We start from the raw sequence: 15866 nt of genomic DNA, 5'->3' as shown, positions 1-15866 counted from the left end.
TACACTGTGAACCTCGGACAAGTCATATCAGAGAGGTTTATTGATCCACCGCAGTCTCCTTCACTACTCGCCTTCTCCTGATTTCACCTGAATTCTATTATACATGGAAACATTTAAAGTCATGGATACCGATCAGTCTAATCTCCCTCACTCTCTCTCCTAGAACTTCCTAAACTTACCGAACTCTCCTCACTATTCACCCAGAACGATAGTTCATATACGATAAACCATCATCATCATCATCGTCTGTGCTAATCCGCTGTTATTCTCACAGCTGCTATGCTATCACAGTCAGTCTTAATACAACACTCACTTAGCTACTAAACGACACGAAACACGTGAATCTTCTTCAAAATTGCTCGGTAAAAATTGGTCCCCAATTGATTTATATGGTATTTGGTGCATTTTACATCTCACTAACCTGAGAAAAAAAAAGGAAAAATGATGATGAGGCAAACATGTGGCTTCTTCACTCAAAGTCTTGTCGAGCGATGAGAAGAAGATGCATGCGCACACAGAAGTCCAGAGTCTCGAGGTGAAACCACAGCGCTGCACTGCAACCTGCTGGGCATTGGTTAAAATACAATAAAATACATCTTATTTCATACTAAGAAAGTACATTTGAAAGATCAGCAAATTACCAAATCCACAGAAATTCATCATATTAACCAAATCAATATAACATGTGACCATGCATGTACGTCACACAGCCATGAGATTTGATGGACTAAGCGTTTTCCTTATCTTATCATTTGTTATTCTGTTAATAATTAATAATATATATAAATATATATGGTCAAGCTGGCGAAGAGTTTAAAGACACTCTCAGGAAACCCATCTACAGTAAGAAGCGCTCTTACTACTCAAACAGGGACGTGCAGCACTCACAGGGTGCAATCCGACATCGAATATTTAGTCAGTTTAGAGTGAAACAGTAAGAATGTAAAGCAGATTGGGACACGACAGACTAACACGTCGAAGTCTTCCGTTCAGTTCACACCGTCAACAAATGATGAACTCTATGTCAGGGCCACTGCGTTGCATTATAGAACCTCCATCATCTAAACATACTAAACACACTAATCATGTTCGTGTAAAAGCACACACCAAATATTATATATTATATATTGTTTACTTCAAGCCTTTGAACCTTACTATTTTTGCATGACTGATAATCCAAAGGGTGTGACACACCACACCAAGGTTACATTCTTAGAAGGATCAATGCAGCGCTCTCACTGAGGGACCTCACATTGACCCGGTTTTCTTTCCATAAGCAATCATTAATCATTTGCAGGATCCGTTGGTTCCACATGCTGCTAAATTGTTCTTTTTCAGCCCTTGAATGTGTTGTGATGTTGCACCATCAGGCAGAAATTAAGAGGACACGACTAGTGCTGAGGATAGTGGATAGGGCCGATTGTTTTTTAGATTCTGGACACTCAGTCTGCAAAACAACAGTTATGACAACCAATGCACACGCAGTATGGTTTGTGCACTGTAGAAATCTATTCATCCTGTAGGACATATATCGTATGTATATGTTTTACAGGTTTCCCCCAATAAAGACAACACTTTGTTTTTCATATCAATGTATTAATGTTTTATTCTAATTACAATAAACAGAATATATCAGTCCCTTATTTGTACAAAAATACCTGAAAAGGTTACAATTAAGATTTATAAGCCATTCAAATATTTACAGATTGAAGCAAAGCACATTTTGAATACAGGAGGTCTCTCTTAAAGAAAGAGAGATCAGTTACTGTTTTCTCTTTTGTATTCCCTGAAATACATAATAGTTTAATTTTTTTTTTGTACATAGATATATTTGTTTACTTTACTCATTTGTACAGCCACGGTATCTTGCATTTGTGACAACGTTATGAAAATACACGAGTCGAGATGACGATCGATCGATCTATCTTTGCAGGATCGGGGCCAAGTCACTTTCAAGTCCGAAAGCAAACCCAAAGTGCGACGGAAAATACAAGCATTCGTTCTCAATCGCCTTCCATCAGAAGCATTTGGAGCGCCACCGTCTGTGTTTTGAGTGTTTGAGCGTGAACGTCCCCCTCCGAGCGGTGAGCTTAGTCTGTCATTCGGTCCACATGTTAGAGGAAGAGACGTGATCAGAGGCACCGTCTGGGGTCACAAAGGACCTGGTACCAACACCGACACCGCGCTCCACCGTCACTCATTCCATCTACATGTTTGAGTGCGATACACATCAACAGCTTCCACAATAAGAGCGAGCAAGACTGTGATCGGTCCACTTTAAACAGAACTGGGTCCACTCCATTTCTGCTGCAAGGGCTTTCACCCCTGAGCAACCCATTTACATTCATTTCTGTAAACGTTGATATCCAAATCCAAAGATTTCTTTCGTTCACGTGTTCACTAATTTCATTTACCTTCTGCCTTTTGCATTCAGTGATGAATATATATATATATATATATATATATATATATATATATATATATATATATATATATATATATATAAATCATTCTTTAAATACGACTGAGTTTGAGCCTGAGAGCAGAGCGGGGAGGACTGAACTGAAGCTCAGGGAACTTAATATTAAATTTAGAATTTAGAAACAGCTAGCGTCACGACTTCAGTGAGGTCTCGACAGCAGAAGATGACTTTCCGCAACTGCAAAAATGATGTATGTATCGTCATAATCCCGATTCCTCCAAGTATCCACATCAGTGACGGAATCTCGACACAATACAATCAAAATCCTCATTCATGCAAATGACGAGAGCCCACCTACCAAGTTAGGTTTCCCCATTCTGCTGAGAGGAGGCCGATGCTGTGGCCCATCTAGCAAGCTTGCTCTGGTACGGTTTGACTGACATGGGATTACCACATTGCAGTATTAAAGGTATTAAAAAAAAATGGTGACAATGCCTTAATGTGTCTGTATGTATAATTGTGTGTGTGTGTGTGTGTGTGTGTGTGTGTGTGTGTGTGTGTGTGTGGATGCCGGGGGTTTCGGTGATTCATTTCTTCAATAACATCTAATCTAAGATTGAGCTTTTTTTTCTTCTCTACACCTACATTTCTACAAGTCTTTCTTCAAGGCAACGTGTTTGAACGATGAGTTGTGAGGATGTTGAGGCCTACTTGACCTAGTTTTACTTTAATCCACATCTATGTTTCCTAGTTTAGGTCGACCACAACAGAGTGACGACGAGAACACTTGAGGCTTTTTAAGATAAGTGGGTTGGAATTCTTAACAGCAGATATTTGTATCGATCTGGGAGAAATGACAACATTAGTTAAAAGGGGAGGAAAAGTATTTCTTTTGTTTTTGTTTTCAATTCCAAACATTCCAGCTGTCATCTACTGGAATGACGAGGGTGGAACTATGGATGCCAGTGTGCTTTAAAACATCACTCCATAACAAGTACTGATGACGACAAAAAGCATTTGTGAATAAATCAAACAATAGATGCTATGTCATGACAATAATAATAACAACAACAACAATAATAATAAATCACACCGGTCAATCATTTCATGGTAATGACAATAGAAAACAGAACAGCGCTGAGAAAAAGAAATCTAAAATGTTCAAGTAATCAGTCACATCCGGATAAATAAATACATTTTGCTGCAACAATGCTTTAAAAAAAGAAAAATAAAATGATTGAGTCGTTGCATGTTAGATAAATAATGGTGACCGTGTGTTCAGTATACCTTGAGACAGCCTGCAGGTCACTACATCGTGGCTGTTGATCGCTGCATCACAGCGGCGTACACATGGTCGTCTGCTGACTGCTGACTGCTGACCACAGCCGGGACCAAATCAAAAGCTTTTCTTTTTTTAAGAAAATGTCATGTATAGTTTTGGAATAACAAATAAAAAACCCGTTTGTGGTGCGACATTTTAAAGAGCGTCCACGTGACAGAGATACTTCCGATAACGTTGGGCGTTCACCTACTGTACTGCATGTCCTCCCAGGACTTGAGATTGCTGGGTTTTGCCTTTCGTGTGTCATGCATTGAGTTCCACTCTGACTGAACTCGGCTGGCATCAGGACAACAACTGATTCCGTCTGCTCTACTCAGCGCCCTCAAACTAAAGAGTTTAACCTCCTCTACTGTCGGTCTTATGCTCTCATTTTCGTAGGTCAAAAACATCAATCGTGTACTCGAGGCAACAGTAGATTCAAATGAAGGGACATGGGTTAGAATATTCGTAGGACTTTTGCTCTGACGACAGTGTATTTTCAGCTATCATTTCGACACTCTTCTCTGTTTACATTATTTCTGTTCCCACACTGCAGCAACAGCTACTTCTTGCAGACAGTCTGGGGCTGAAGTCAGAAAGAAGTGGCGTGCAGTGGGCACAAGACGCATTTTGGGGATACTGTTAGTGCACAAGTACTTCCAGGCAGAAAAAGGCAGCGTTATGCGGAATGTAATGCACAGAGTCTACTGTCGGTGTGGAGTCGGAGCACACTAAATCACGCTCCAGCCACATTTGTGTCTGACAGCATCTCACTGAGCAACAGGTACAAGTAGGAGGCAGTTTGTAGGACATGCGACACCAAGGTGGGAAGAGGTCCAGAACCGGGACAGATGTTCCTCGATCGATCGATCGGCCGTGTCTTTGGGCTGACAGAGATTAGAACTTTTGTTTTCCTTTTGATTTGGAAATGTTAGGGGTGTCTGTGGCTGCGCTGAGGTGAGGAAAACAAGAACAAAAAGCTCACCCTTCACTGTCCCACGTCGTCCTTATCAGCAGGTGTCATCGGGCCTCTGTGGGCCGTAAACTACTGCATCTTGGTGCGTTTATGAATTTCCCCCAAATAGTTAACTTTTAAACTTTACAATCACCAAAACTGTCCCCCTGGTTACAGACTCCCTCTACTTGTATTACTTGTTGTTTCACCCTGAATGACACCATGGTTTGATGAATTGCTTAATCATAAGGATATGAAGCATGCACTAGAATAACATAATAAGTACAGAATGACCTTAGTGTAGCATATGTGAAGAATGAAGACTTGCAAAATATCCAGAATGCAAAAGGTGGAGTTTTAAAAAAATATATTATTAAAGAGACTATTGATAGCAATACATAACTGCAATGAAGGTAGCATTAAGAAGGGAAACCTGGTGTGGTGAGAGTTGAGCATTTCTGTGAGGGCGGACAATGCAGACGATTCAAAAAATACTTTGTTTCAACAGTTCCAGGTTTCTCCTAGACTACTTTGACTTGACAAACCTCGGTTGTGTCCACACCCTCAAACGGATTCAAAAGCAACACTCTTTTTGGCGCCTTCAAAATCTCATCCACATTGAACAGTGACACGTCCTTGCATGCCTGCGACACTAGAGGGCGGTGGCGCCATCTCACAGTTAAGACGGCTGAGAAGTCACGCACCGTCAAAAGGCCACTCCCAGTTCGATGAGTGCAAAACTAAGAGACAATCAATTCTCAATCTACAGTATATCTGTGAGGAGGCGGGACGACGTTTGAGTGACACTACGCTTTGTTCTCGGAGAGCGATCCAAACCGACGCTTGAACCGTCCTGCTGATTGTCCAGTTGAAGGGAAACAGTCGACACTAGAACACCTAGTGAATAAAAACCTTTGAGGGTCACTGTGTCCAAGCTTATTGATGACTATGGTTAGCAAGATTGTGGAAGATTTTGCAACAGCATTGACACAAACGGCAGTGTTCATTTCCTCGATCTTCTCTCTTCTCGCCCGAGGAACCTCGTGAGCAAAGTTGTGCATCCGACTCCTCCGACGTCAACGCGAAAGGGTTCCAACGAGCCAGCGGCCTCCGGCGGACTCACGGGCAAAATAAAAACGACAACGAAACATCAGTAAATTCACCAGCTTCTTGTAAAGATTAAAACAAATAGAACCAACCGACAGTTTTGTTTTTGTTTGTTTTAGGCAGAGTCGGGTCAAGTGACAGGGGGTCACGGGGTCAGACGATCCGAAGATGTCATAAGGCCACGACGGTGCACGGGTGTCTGAGTTTACAAGGCAGCACTCCTCTGTTGAGCTGGTAGAACTCCACCAGCTGAATCAGGTCGGTGAATTTGGTGGCGCCGTCGTCAAGGCTGAAGAAGACTTGGCCGTCCTCTTCACACTGCCGATGTCAAAATGTCCGGGCGAGAGGGAGCAGGGACATGGCAAGAGAAACGAAACGGGAGGAAAGAGCATCAGACCAGGACAATGTTTGGGCTCGTTAGCAACAGATCGCATAACTATATTCAAACATGAATAAATCAACACACGAGGTCACGGTCAAGGTCGCTTTAATAGACCCGAGACACACAAACTACCGCTGCTTTAGTAACTTCTTTCAAACACAAGGACTACTTTTAAATCAAATTAGAAATGCATACCGGTAGTATCTGGAAATGTTTGATTTTCTGGTGATGGCACAATGTGAGCACAAAGGCCTTGGGGTTACTCTGACTGACTCGCAGCAGAAACAACCTGTGCAAGAAAGGAACACTTGATTTTATGGATGCATTTAGAAAGAATATTAAAAAAAGAATCATTATAATTGAATTTATTGTGCTTTATAAACGTGTAAAATGAAGCTTCAGCTGCAGCTGCCTTACCCGTCCACTTGTCCCTGCTGGTGGATAATGCGATGGGACTCTTCTCTGGTTATCCTGCCGTGGAACCACAACTGAGCTATGTGGATGACTGCAGAGAAAATTCAAAAAAGATATATATATATATTTAAATTAAAGGAAAACATGTCAAAAGAATTTGACAATCAACCATTTTGTAAAATGACTCTTTGAGTTTACCTGAGCACAGTGAGGAGTGGTGTAGTGGACTGTGGGAGCCTAACACGTTCATTCGCTGACTCCTCTTCTGAGAGAGACGCCGCCAACACACAAAACAACAGGGACGAGTTCATGACCTTTGATCTCAATAGATGCACAGCAGTGAATACTGTCAAAATCAACACTGTATGATAATGACTTCATTAACGTGGATTTAAAACGGTCTAATCTAATTTCATGAATTCAAACGTTTCCCATTTTGCCTGCTGCCCCACAAATCAACACTTAACCAGAGGGAAATCAGCTCCGTGTGAACGTTTGAGCACGAACAGTGACGTCTGCAGAGATCTACTGAGGTTCACGTCGTCGACAGAGACGACGTTAGAAACACGGAGGTTGTGTCTCACCCTCCACGCGTGTCCCTCCTCCATGGCGGCGCTCTGAGCTTCGACAGGGTTGTCAATCACCCTGCCTATCCTCCCTGAGAAATCCATCGCCACGAGGGAGTTCTCCGACACGCTCCGCTAGGGGGCGACAGAGATACGCGGCAGTCAAAAGCTGCGCGGCAACAGAAGGGCCAGGATGCAGCTACAGTACAAACGGAAACAGGCGGTGCGATACTTTTTTTTATTTCATCCTCCATCTCCTGCTTGTCAGAAGAGTTGGCGAGCTTTCCGTGGTGCATACATCACACTGGTATTCCAGCAAAACCAATGTTTTGCTCGCGTCAAAGATGTATTCAAAGCACTGTTGTCGTTGATTTAGTGGTGTAGGTTTTAAGGTGCTTTAACTGAATTTAAAACACTTACCATAGGTGCTGAGAAGTGTGAAAGTAAGGTTTTTCTTTGTAGGGGAATCTTATAATTCTGGTACAACACAATCCCATACTGTAAAGAAAACAGGAACACAGCTTAGTGAGCATGTTGTACACATCGACAGAGAAATATGTCACCTATTTTTTTGCAATGCTGTTACCTTGAAGAGCCGGAAGGCGGTCATCCAACAGGTCCTGCCCTGTTCATCCTCCGCACACAGCATCCTCAGCTCCTTCAACTCCCCTCGACATTTATTGGGCTGCGAATTAACATTAAAAACAATCACCGTCACTACCAGCACCAACGGTATCGCCACCGTCACTAATGGAAGTAACTGAGTTGACAAGGACAGTTTGCGTCTCTACAATATATAAAACTTAAGACGAATCAGAAACTATCAGGTAAACACAGCAATGAACCAGAACGTCAGCCCACATGTCTGCACGCCAACCCGCTCGTCGTGACACAGGGAGCGGCGTCCATCATTCCTCACCTCGTAACGTTTCATTAGAAGCTTCATCTCACGCCTGTCATCTGAGACTCACCTTGATGCAGAACTCGTAGTCTGTGGGCGCGCCGTGCTGTTTTTTGCCCGTGACGACAGTGAAGATGTTGCTGTCTTCAAGGTCTGCTAGAAACTGTAGATGTCTGGGCTCCTAGACGCAGAAATAATTAATAAGTCAGAACATCCCCGAGGGATGCAGCCTGGAGGCACACTCACAGACATACGCAGAGAGACCACCATCAATAAAAGCCTGATTCTATGAAGGATATTACGCTTAATTCATATTAACTTATCTTAATACTACAAAGAGTTCAGTAAAATATGCATTTGAATGATTTATTGATAAACTGTAAATACAATGAAATGTATTCAGTCCCTTGAAGCTGCTGTTACCTTAGAGGTTCCTTTCGTAGAGCAGTAGAGTCCCGAGCGCCGCAGGAACATGTAGACCTTCTTCCACGACTTTCTACCCACCTCCTTCACGTACAGATGGCCCTGGATCTCCGGACAGCTACTGGTTGCTAGGAAGTTCTGAGGGAGAGACATTGAGCCGGGGATCAGCACGCAAAAGTGGACATCTACAGAGGCAAAGAACCTGCTGTCGTCTGGGCTGACAGCTGATGGGTGGGAGGAGCCACCATCAATCGATCAAACATCGTGCTGCTGTCTGAAAAATCGAACGCTGCAGAGCCTCGTAGAGGGAATACAAAAAGGATATATGTATATATATATATATATATATAAAATCACAAAGCGTCGTGTTATGCAGTGTACCTGCTGGGACAGACACAGTACATACATTAGATTAGCATACGGTGCATTCCTTTTTGGAACCCCTCAACGACTAATGTGTCTGGTGGGTGTCTGTGAGTTTGCGGTTTCCATGTTTCACAGAAGTATCACACCGTGAAGTGGCAGGTTAAGTTATTAAGAGACAATCTGGAATCTGTGGCTTGCGGCTGGAATGAGAAGGGTTCCAGAGGACTCTTCCATATCTAAAGCACATGTTTCCCAGTGTTTTGGAAACATTCCACGACGGGCCTCATGCATGAGCGTTGACACGCGACGTTGATTTAAAGAGCTTTCTTTTTTTGAGGCACTACACCTTGCGGCTTTGCGTCGACATACTGTGCTCCTTGCATGAATGGCGAACATTGCAAAAACACCTGGATGAGCTCGGGTCGGACGGAACTCTTAGTGAGTGCAAGGAACTCGTGTTTAGAATGAGTTAAACGCCGGGGATTCCTGACACAACCCATTCCTTTATCGACTCCTCCAGCATAACGTCTACGTGATCAGCAGGGGAGTTAAAAGCTTTCTGTGAGTGGCAAGGATGAAGGGATGGATTCCACTTGTGGTCCTGTCTCTGACAGCTCCATTACTTGATACAGGAGAGAGCCAGACTGCATTTAAACCCTCCATCCATTAAGACCAAAGCCCTTCAAAATCCCAAGAATCTTTTTGTCTGGTCTCTCCTCACAGACCTTTTTCTTCGCTCCGTATCTCTTGTGAAAGCAGCGTACGGCCCGTGAAGTGGTTCGGCGAAGCAGATAAGTAGCATGACACGAGCGTGCGAAAGCAGCGCTGTGCAAACATACGGTAGGTACGTGAGGAACTGTACGTTCTATTCCTGACTGCTTAATTCCATCCATCATAAGAGCGGGGCTTGCGGTGCGTATGCCGAGACAGTCGTGTGTCAACAGGGGATCAACGATAGTTATTACTGCAGGCTCTGACGAGACGCTCTGTCTGAGGGTCAGAGGTGAGGTATGCTACCTTTATTGTACAGTATGTAGCGGGTGCTGACTCTGAGCCGTGTGCGTGTCGGGAGAAAGGAGAGAAAGAGAGAGAGAGAGAGAGAGAGAGAGAGACAGCTTTGAGTGAGTGCGCTGCATGTACCTGAAGGAGCTGAGACGGTGGAATCGTACGATTGGTTTCCTGGCACCATGCGACCATTTGCTCCGGGAAAAATGTCTGGTGGAAGAAGAAGAAGAAGAAGAAGGTGGAGAGAGACGGCAGGCAGACAGACAGAGAACATCAGCCACTGTGACAATAATTACAGGCTCGGAATTTGTGACAGAAAAAGAGAACGTCACGCAAATGTCATTAGTCGGCTGGCAAAGTATTTCACAAGAATACAAAACGTGGAGACACTTTGTCAAAAGAACATTCATGTCATCTCTGTGGCCACTCTCTAGAGCAAATAACACCAGTAAACTCTTTACTTGAACATCGTTTTTCATTTGACTGAATGTTCTAAATATTAGAAACCATGTGGTGTAATACCGCTAACCGTATCTTTAACCGTTTCAAATCATCTAAAACTGCAAAATCCACATGCAAGTGTATTTGTCTTCACAGTAACATAGATCTGAACACGAGGACGTCAGGAGTGACACAGAAACGTTTAGAGAAGATTACCTGGGGGTTTCTGAAGAATTCATATTTGGCATAGTTCTTCCTGAAGAGGAATCTACTGTCGCTGTTCATAGAGGCCTGGACCTGAACCACCAGCTCATGGTCCTCCAGACAGCGCTCTGACGGGAGACAGGCAGAGAGAGCAACGTATACCAGTTATAAAACGTTATACAACATGTTCTGTCAAAGGAGGGAATGGCAATATGTGAGCGATCTGAACATACTGTACTCTTCAGATTATGATGAAAACATTATTCTCAGTATGTATAAAAAGTACCATGGAAAGCTCTCATCTCTTATGTGTAGATATCAGAAGATCAGAAGAAAAAGAAAGTGTAGAAAAACATGCAAATGACATTTGGTCTTCTTTAATAAACACGGATAATCTTAATCCTCATTGTTTTCTTGATCAGAACCTGGCCGTCTATACATGTCAAGTCAGATGTTTTGTCTCTTTCTATATTAATCTTAAAGCACTAATCTTCTTCAACGACACGTCAACTCAGGATTCATACAGGGCCAGTGTGACCACATGCTCACTTTAGACCATAAACACTTTTGAATGGTAGTAGATCTTAAGTCGGTGGTCTAATAGTCTAGAAATGCAGACTGGTTTCAATGTCTCTCGCTCATCAGGCTGAGACTGATGATCAGAACGAGAGTGTTTCAAAGTGGCTGTGATTTTACCAGAAGTGTAATCGGGGAAGTTCCTTTCCCCTATAATGCTTTTGATGAACTAATACCAGTATTTGCGTCTGTGTTTATCATGTGAAATAAAGAACTTCGGAGACAATTGACTGCACACCTTCCTCTCACTTAATCATCATTAGCAGGTGTCTCCTCGCTCCACCTCTTCATCACCTCCGTCACCATCTCGTTGACACCGTTACGGCTCTTTTTTTTTTTCCCCTCCCGTTTCATCCTGTCGCCCGTCTGGTGAGTCACTCGCGTTGGTGACGGTGACTCACCCCGGCAACACTACCTCACTGTCCCACAGTTGTTAACCTTTTCAGGGTGACACGCAGAGAGGTCAGCGTCGCTAATCTCAAAAAAAAAAAAGAAAAAAAAAAAGGGGCCATTTCATCCCATTCAGCAGCGCAGCGGCGAGTGGGCGGCGCCGTACGGGAATAGGCTTCTCTATTCAAACGCGCTATTGTTCGGGTCTCTCTGAAACTTCTATTCCCGTCTACCGCAACCCAGCAACATGCAGGAAGTCTGACGGCGCACGTACGTACTGCAACAAGCACTTCATAGACACCAGCAATATTATATTAAGTAATATATTAAGAAATAGGTCGTTGGTTGAAAACTGCACTACTACTTGTAGACCGTTTTCTGCCTAATAACAGCAACAGTGACACATTGTGATAAGCACACATTTTTTTGGGAAAGTGTTCATTTATATTATATAATTTTGTTGCATCCACAGGTGCGGCAAACGCATCACCCTTCAATTTGAACAGTCGGCACTCTGCTGCTGCTGCTGCTGCTGCTTCATCACATCTCATTTTTTTCCCTGAAACTCCCCAAAACATAAAATGCGACAAGCAGTCATTCCAGACCTGAAAAGAATGCGGTTGCAGCACAGGTGCCCCAGAACAGAAGAAAAGGCTCTGATAGAAAGAACAGAGCCAAAACGTGACGTTGTTTACAACAAGCCGACCTAACTGCATTTGGCAGCGCTGTGTTGGCAGCGTGATGAGAAGTGTAATCAGATCATGATGGATGGTGCAGTATTAAGTTAGAGAGCTGGGACCTGTACTTTGAATACTGCCGTATATATTTTCTAAAAGTTTCCTCACGTGACGGCAAAACAAGCCCAAAGTACGTGGACACAAGTTGTCAGTGAAGTGTTTTTACATCTGTTTTTTCGCCGTGCCTCTTCCTACAGTGTGTTTCACTACCAGGCACACGGCTCTATATAAAACTACACCCCCTCCTCTCCCACATCTGTTAAACTGTAAAGACACGAGCGCAGAGCACAGGCTCAACTTGTCTTCCGTAAGTGCTTTATAATCGCCCCTCTCCTCAGGGGGAGGTTGAGTTTTCTAACGTTCAGCTGACCACAGCTTTCCAAACGTACCGTTATAATGCCAAGTCTGACACAAAGTCACCCCGACAGAAATGCAAAAAAAAATAAGCTCTCTTCCTTCTTAATGCGGCGACAAGACAAAAATCCTGAATCAATCCCCTGGAAGAGAGCATCTGGTCTGAATACCGGTTCGTACCGTTTCGTCACTTCAGTGTCACGGTTGGAGTTCAGGGATATCGACACAGCGAGCGTTGCTGGTCTTGTAGTTTTTAGCAAATGGGCGCTACTGTTCCTTCACTTCCTCAAATACCTCAAGCTATGTTTACTCCTACACCTGTGAAGAATCTACTGTACCGCCTGCTACATCTATAACTCAATGTAAATCTGTTAGCTCAAACTACACAGACATCTCTTCCTCATTTCTGAGTAGGCTTCGTCACCGTTTTGACCTTTTCACCACTACATTAGTCCTGAGAGGGGTTCTACATTCGGGTATGGAACATGAAACATTTTAAACTCTCCATCATTCCATCACCTCTCTGCCGTGTCATTGATAGCACTGGATTGATAACGTTACGCCGGTTCTTACACTGACAGCAGCACAAGTTGGCAAAGGTTTCATTAGTGTTCATCAGTCACATCTCTACGTCTCCTAATCCACAACCTTCACCGTCTCTTCCTTCAGCTTCTCATCTGCTGGCTTCCACTCTGAACCCTTCATTCCCAATCTAAGGAAAAAGGAAAACTGTACTTTTCTGGACATTCATCTCTGGAGTCTGAGCAGTGTCGTGACCTTAAATGAGCCCACCGGATCAAACATATCAGTGAAGGGTGTCAAATGCATCTCGCTTTCACCACCCCACCCTCTGCATAAACCATAAACTTCTCTCATAACCGCAAACACCAAATGAAATAACTCTGTAATACTCAAACAAGTCTGACGATGTTGGCTTCAGGGCTGTACCATTTATCAATTACCGTGTTTGTTTAATTTATGAGTGGGTACCAAAGAGAGTTATGCCGGTTCCCCAAGAGCTCCTGGAGTATTGGTTGGATTTAATAAGGGCCCCTTTGGAAAGACTGCCTCCACTTACAGTAATTCTGCGCGATATGCTCTGTGCGTGCGTATGCCGTGTGTAGCGTGTGCACAAACTCGTCCTTGAATACACGCCTGCGTGAGAACATGCGCCTGAACTCTCTGTCTGCCCGAGTGCGCTGGCATACATGCATGCATGCATGCATATGTGTCAGTGCACCTGAGTATGCCACTGACTGGATGTCTCAGCCCACCAGAAAAATCCCTGAGTTTTTGTGTAGGTGTGTGAGTGTGTGTTTTTGTGCGTATATGTGAACGGTGCTTGGAGCCTCTCCGGGCTCTGCCTCTTACCTAGCCCTAGCAGCGGGTGGTGCTCAACAAGTGCCCAACTGTTGTCGTCCACACAATGGCTTTTATAAACCAGGAGCTGGCACAGGTCCCTGGCCGTCATGTCGGCCGGGATCTCCACGACTTTGCCCATGCCGTCTTCACTGAAGATCTTCACAATCTGTGAAAAGGAAACATATTGGAGATCAATTATAATGAGCCGAGAGCGTTTTCAAGGTAGTTTGGCAAACTACAGACCGAAGTGTTTCAATGAAGAAGGACAAGGCGGAGGATGAGTTAAGAATACAATGCTAGTTTGAATATGAACGTCATGGTAACCCCTCGGGGAATACTTTAGCTGTGCTAAAGTCATTTAGCACAAACCATTTTTGAAAACTCAGCCTAATAGGTGGGTGAAGCCAGCAATCTTCTTCAAACACTAGCATGGTATTTATCATATAGCGCCCCATACACTATAACATACACGGGCCTGTAATTATAGCACACAATAGAAAAGAACAGACGTTCAAAAAAAGCTATGTAGCAATTGTGGTTGTAAGAAATCACAGACAAGCATTTCTTATAGCAACGTGTTGGTGTAACATAGAAGCAGATATACACTGCAGTGTGTGTACAGCGAGTATCAGGATGTATGCTGTGCTGCAGCTTAACAGGAAGTATCCAGAAATAAGACATGGAAATTGAATATGCTTCAAGCTCAACTTCACGGACGCAAGTTATTTATTTTTGTCATAACTTAATATGCTGAAATTGGACCAGTAATAATCCAATCTGTGGATAACACCCAATTCAATGTTGCTCTATTAATAACACTGACTCAAACACGTACTCACACACATGTTGAGTCACTACTTCTCCGTCCAACATGAAGCATATACTGTATCGGTGCATCGCTCTCTGTGTAGCTCAGTCTCCACTCATATTGTTGCACATCCGTGTATACACTGCGGTTAAGCTTTCCCTTCCAGGAAACACGACTGCCATCGCCGTTATGGTAAATGGTCCTAGATCTACGTCCACTAAGTCCACAGGTTGGCTTTCCGAAGAGGATCCCATGCAGTCCAGTTAACAGGACACACGCCTAACGGCCCACAGAGGAGACTAGATCAGCCTGACCTGCAGAAGAATCCAGCCTTGTTAGCCTACACAGGAATCCAGCCTGCTGAGCCTACACATGTCATGTATGCACACTTCCCACATGATATATTATGACAAAGAAATGCTGTTCTCTTTCTTGAAAGACGCAGCTCACAGCATCACAGTTTGTACAAATCCGGCCCGAGGCGCTCTATCCGTCCAAAATGTTCTCTATCAGTCAACGCCGCTGACGTATTTCACTCCTTTTGCTCACATCGCGAAAAAAAACAAAAGACAAATTGTCTCCAGCCTTTAAGGTATTTACACATTCCACGTCTCGGCCCTGGTTAATCACAGCGGCACTTCAAAGAGAGACGGTGTTCACGAGTGAGAAGAGAGGCAGAGACACACACACACACACACACACACACACACACACACACACACACACACGAGATAAGAGACGCAGAGAAGAGAGCGGTCTTACCTCCACGGCCCGCAGTAGACAGCAGTCCGCGGAACACGAAGGCATTTTTGGTGTCAGCCTGGCTCCCCACACACACACACACACACACACACACACACACACACACACACACTCAGTCTCACACAGTCACTGAGACAGAAAACCTTGCTGTTATGTCGCCCTGCCTCCTCCAAAAAAATAAAAAGAAAAAAAATTTGAATGCCCACAGTTGACAGTTGTGCTACCTGTCACATAGTCTGCAGACTAGTCCTCCGGTCTATCTAGGCCGCCGGCACTGTCTTTCAAAAAAAAAAAAGAAAAAAAAAAAGAAGAAGAAGATTGTCTGTATGAACCTAAAGCCGCTGTCTGTACAGCTCACAGGACAGACACA

General features: G+C 43.8%; 1 protein-coding gene across 4 annotated transcripts in view; it reads right to left on the bottom strand.

Annotated features, from left to right (window-relative positions):
• Nucleotides 1-2940: 2940 nt before the first annotated feature.
• Nucleotides 2941-15866, bottom strand: part of grb10b (growth factor receptor-bound protein 10b) — a 54226-nt gene continuing 41300 nt past the window's right edge. For 2 of the 4 annotated variants that reach the window (XM_068735072.1, XM_068735070.1), the window contains 12 exons: nt 13936-14092; nt 10520-10635; nt 9998-10072; nt 8492-8629; nt 8139-8249; nt 7754-7852; nt 7588-7665; nt 7186-7302; nt 6800-6866; nt 6605-6692; nt 6383-6476; nt 2941-6123 (listed from right to left, as the gene is read on the bottom strand). In XM_068735072.1, coding sequence (XP_068591173.1) covers nt 5977-6123; nt 6383-6476; nt 6605-6692; nt 6800-6866; nt 7186-7302; nt 7588-7665; nt 7754-7852; nt 8139-8249; nt 8492-8629; nt 9998-10072; nt 10520-10635; nt 13936-14092 — 1287 coding nt within the window. In that variant the 3' untranslated portion in view covers nt 2941-5976. Of the gene's footprint in view, nt 6124-6382; nt 6477-6604; nt 6693-6799; nt 6867-7185; nt 7303-7587; nt 7666-7753; nt 7853-8138; nt 8250-8491; nt 8630-9997; nt 10073-10519; nt 10636-13935; nt 14093-15496 lie in introns of all 4 variants that reach the window. The other 2 variants (XM_068735073.1, XM_068735071.1) reach the window with 2 other exon arrangements.

The sequence above is a fragment of the Cebidichthys violaceus genome, unplaced genomic scaffold (assembly GCF_023349555.1).
Source record: "Cebidichthys violaceus isolate CVI_PGR_0920_01 unplaced genomic scaffold, fCebVio1.0.p SCAF_7, whole genome shotgun sequence".
In the NCBI taxonomy this organism is placed as follows: Eukaryota; Metazoa; Chordata; class Actinopteri; order Perciformes; family Stichaeidae; genus Cebidichthys; species Cebidichthys violaceus.
The sequence above is the reverse complement of the archived record's forward strand: the minus strand, read 5'-3'. Positions and strand labels throughout refer to the sequence as shown.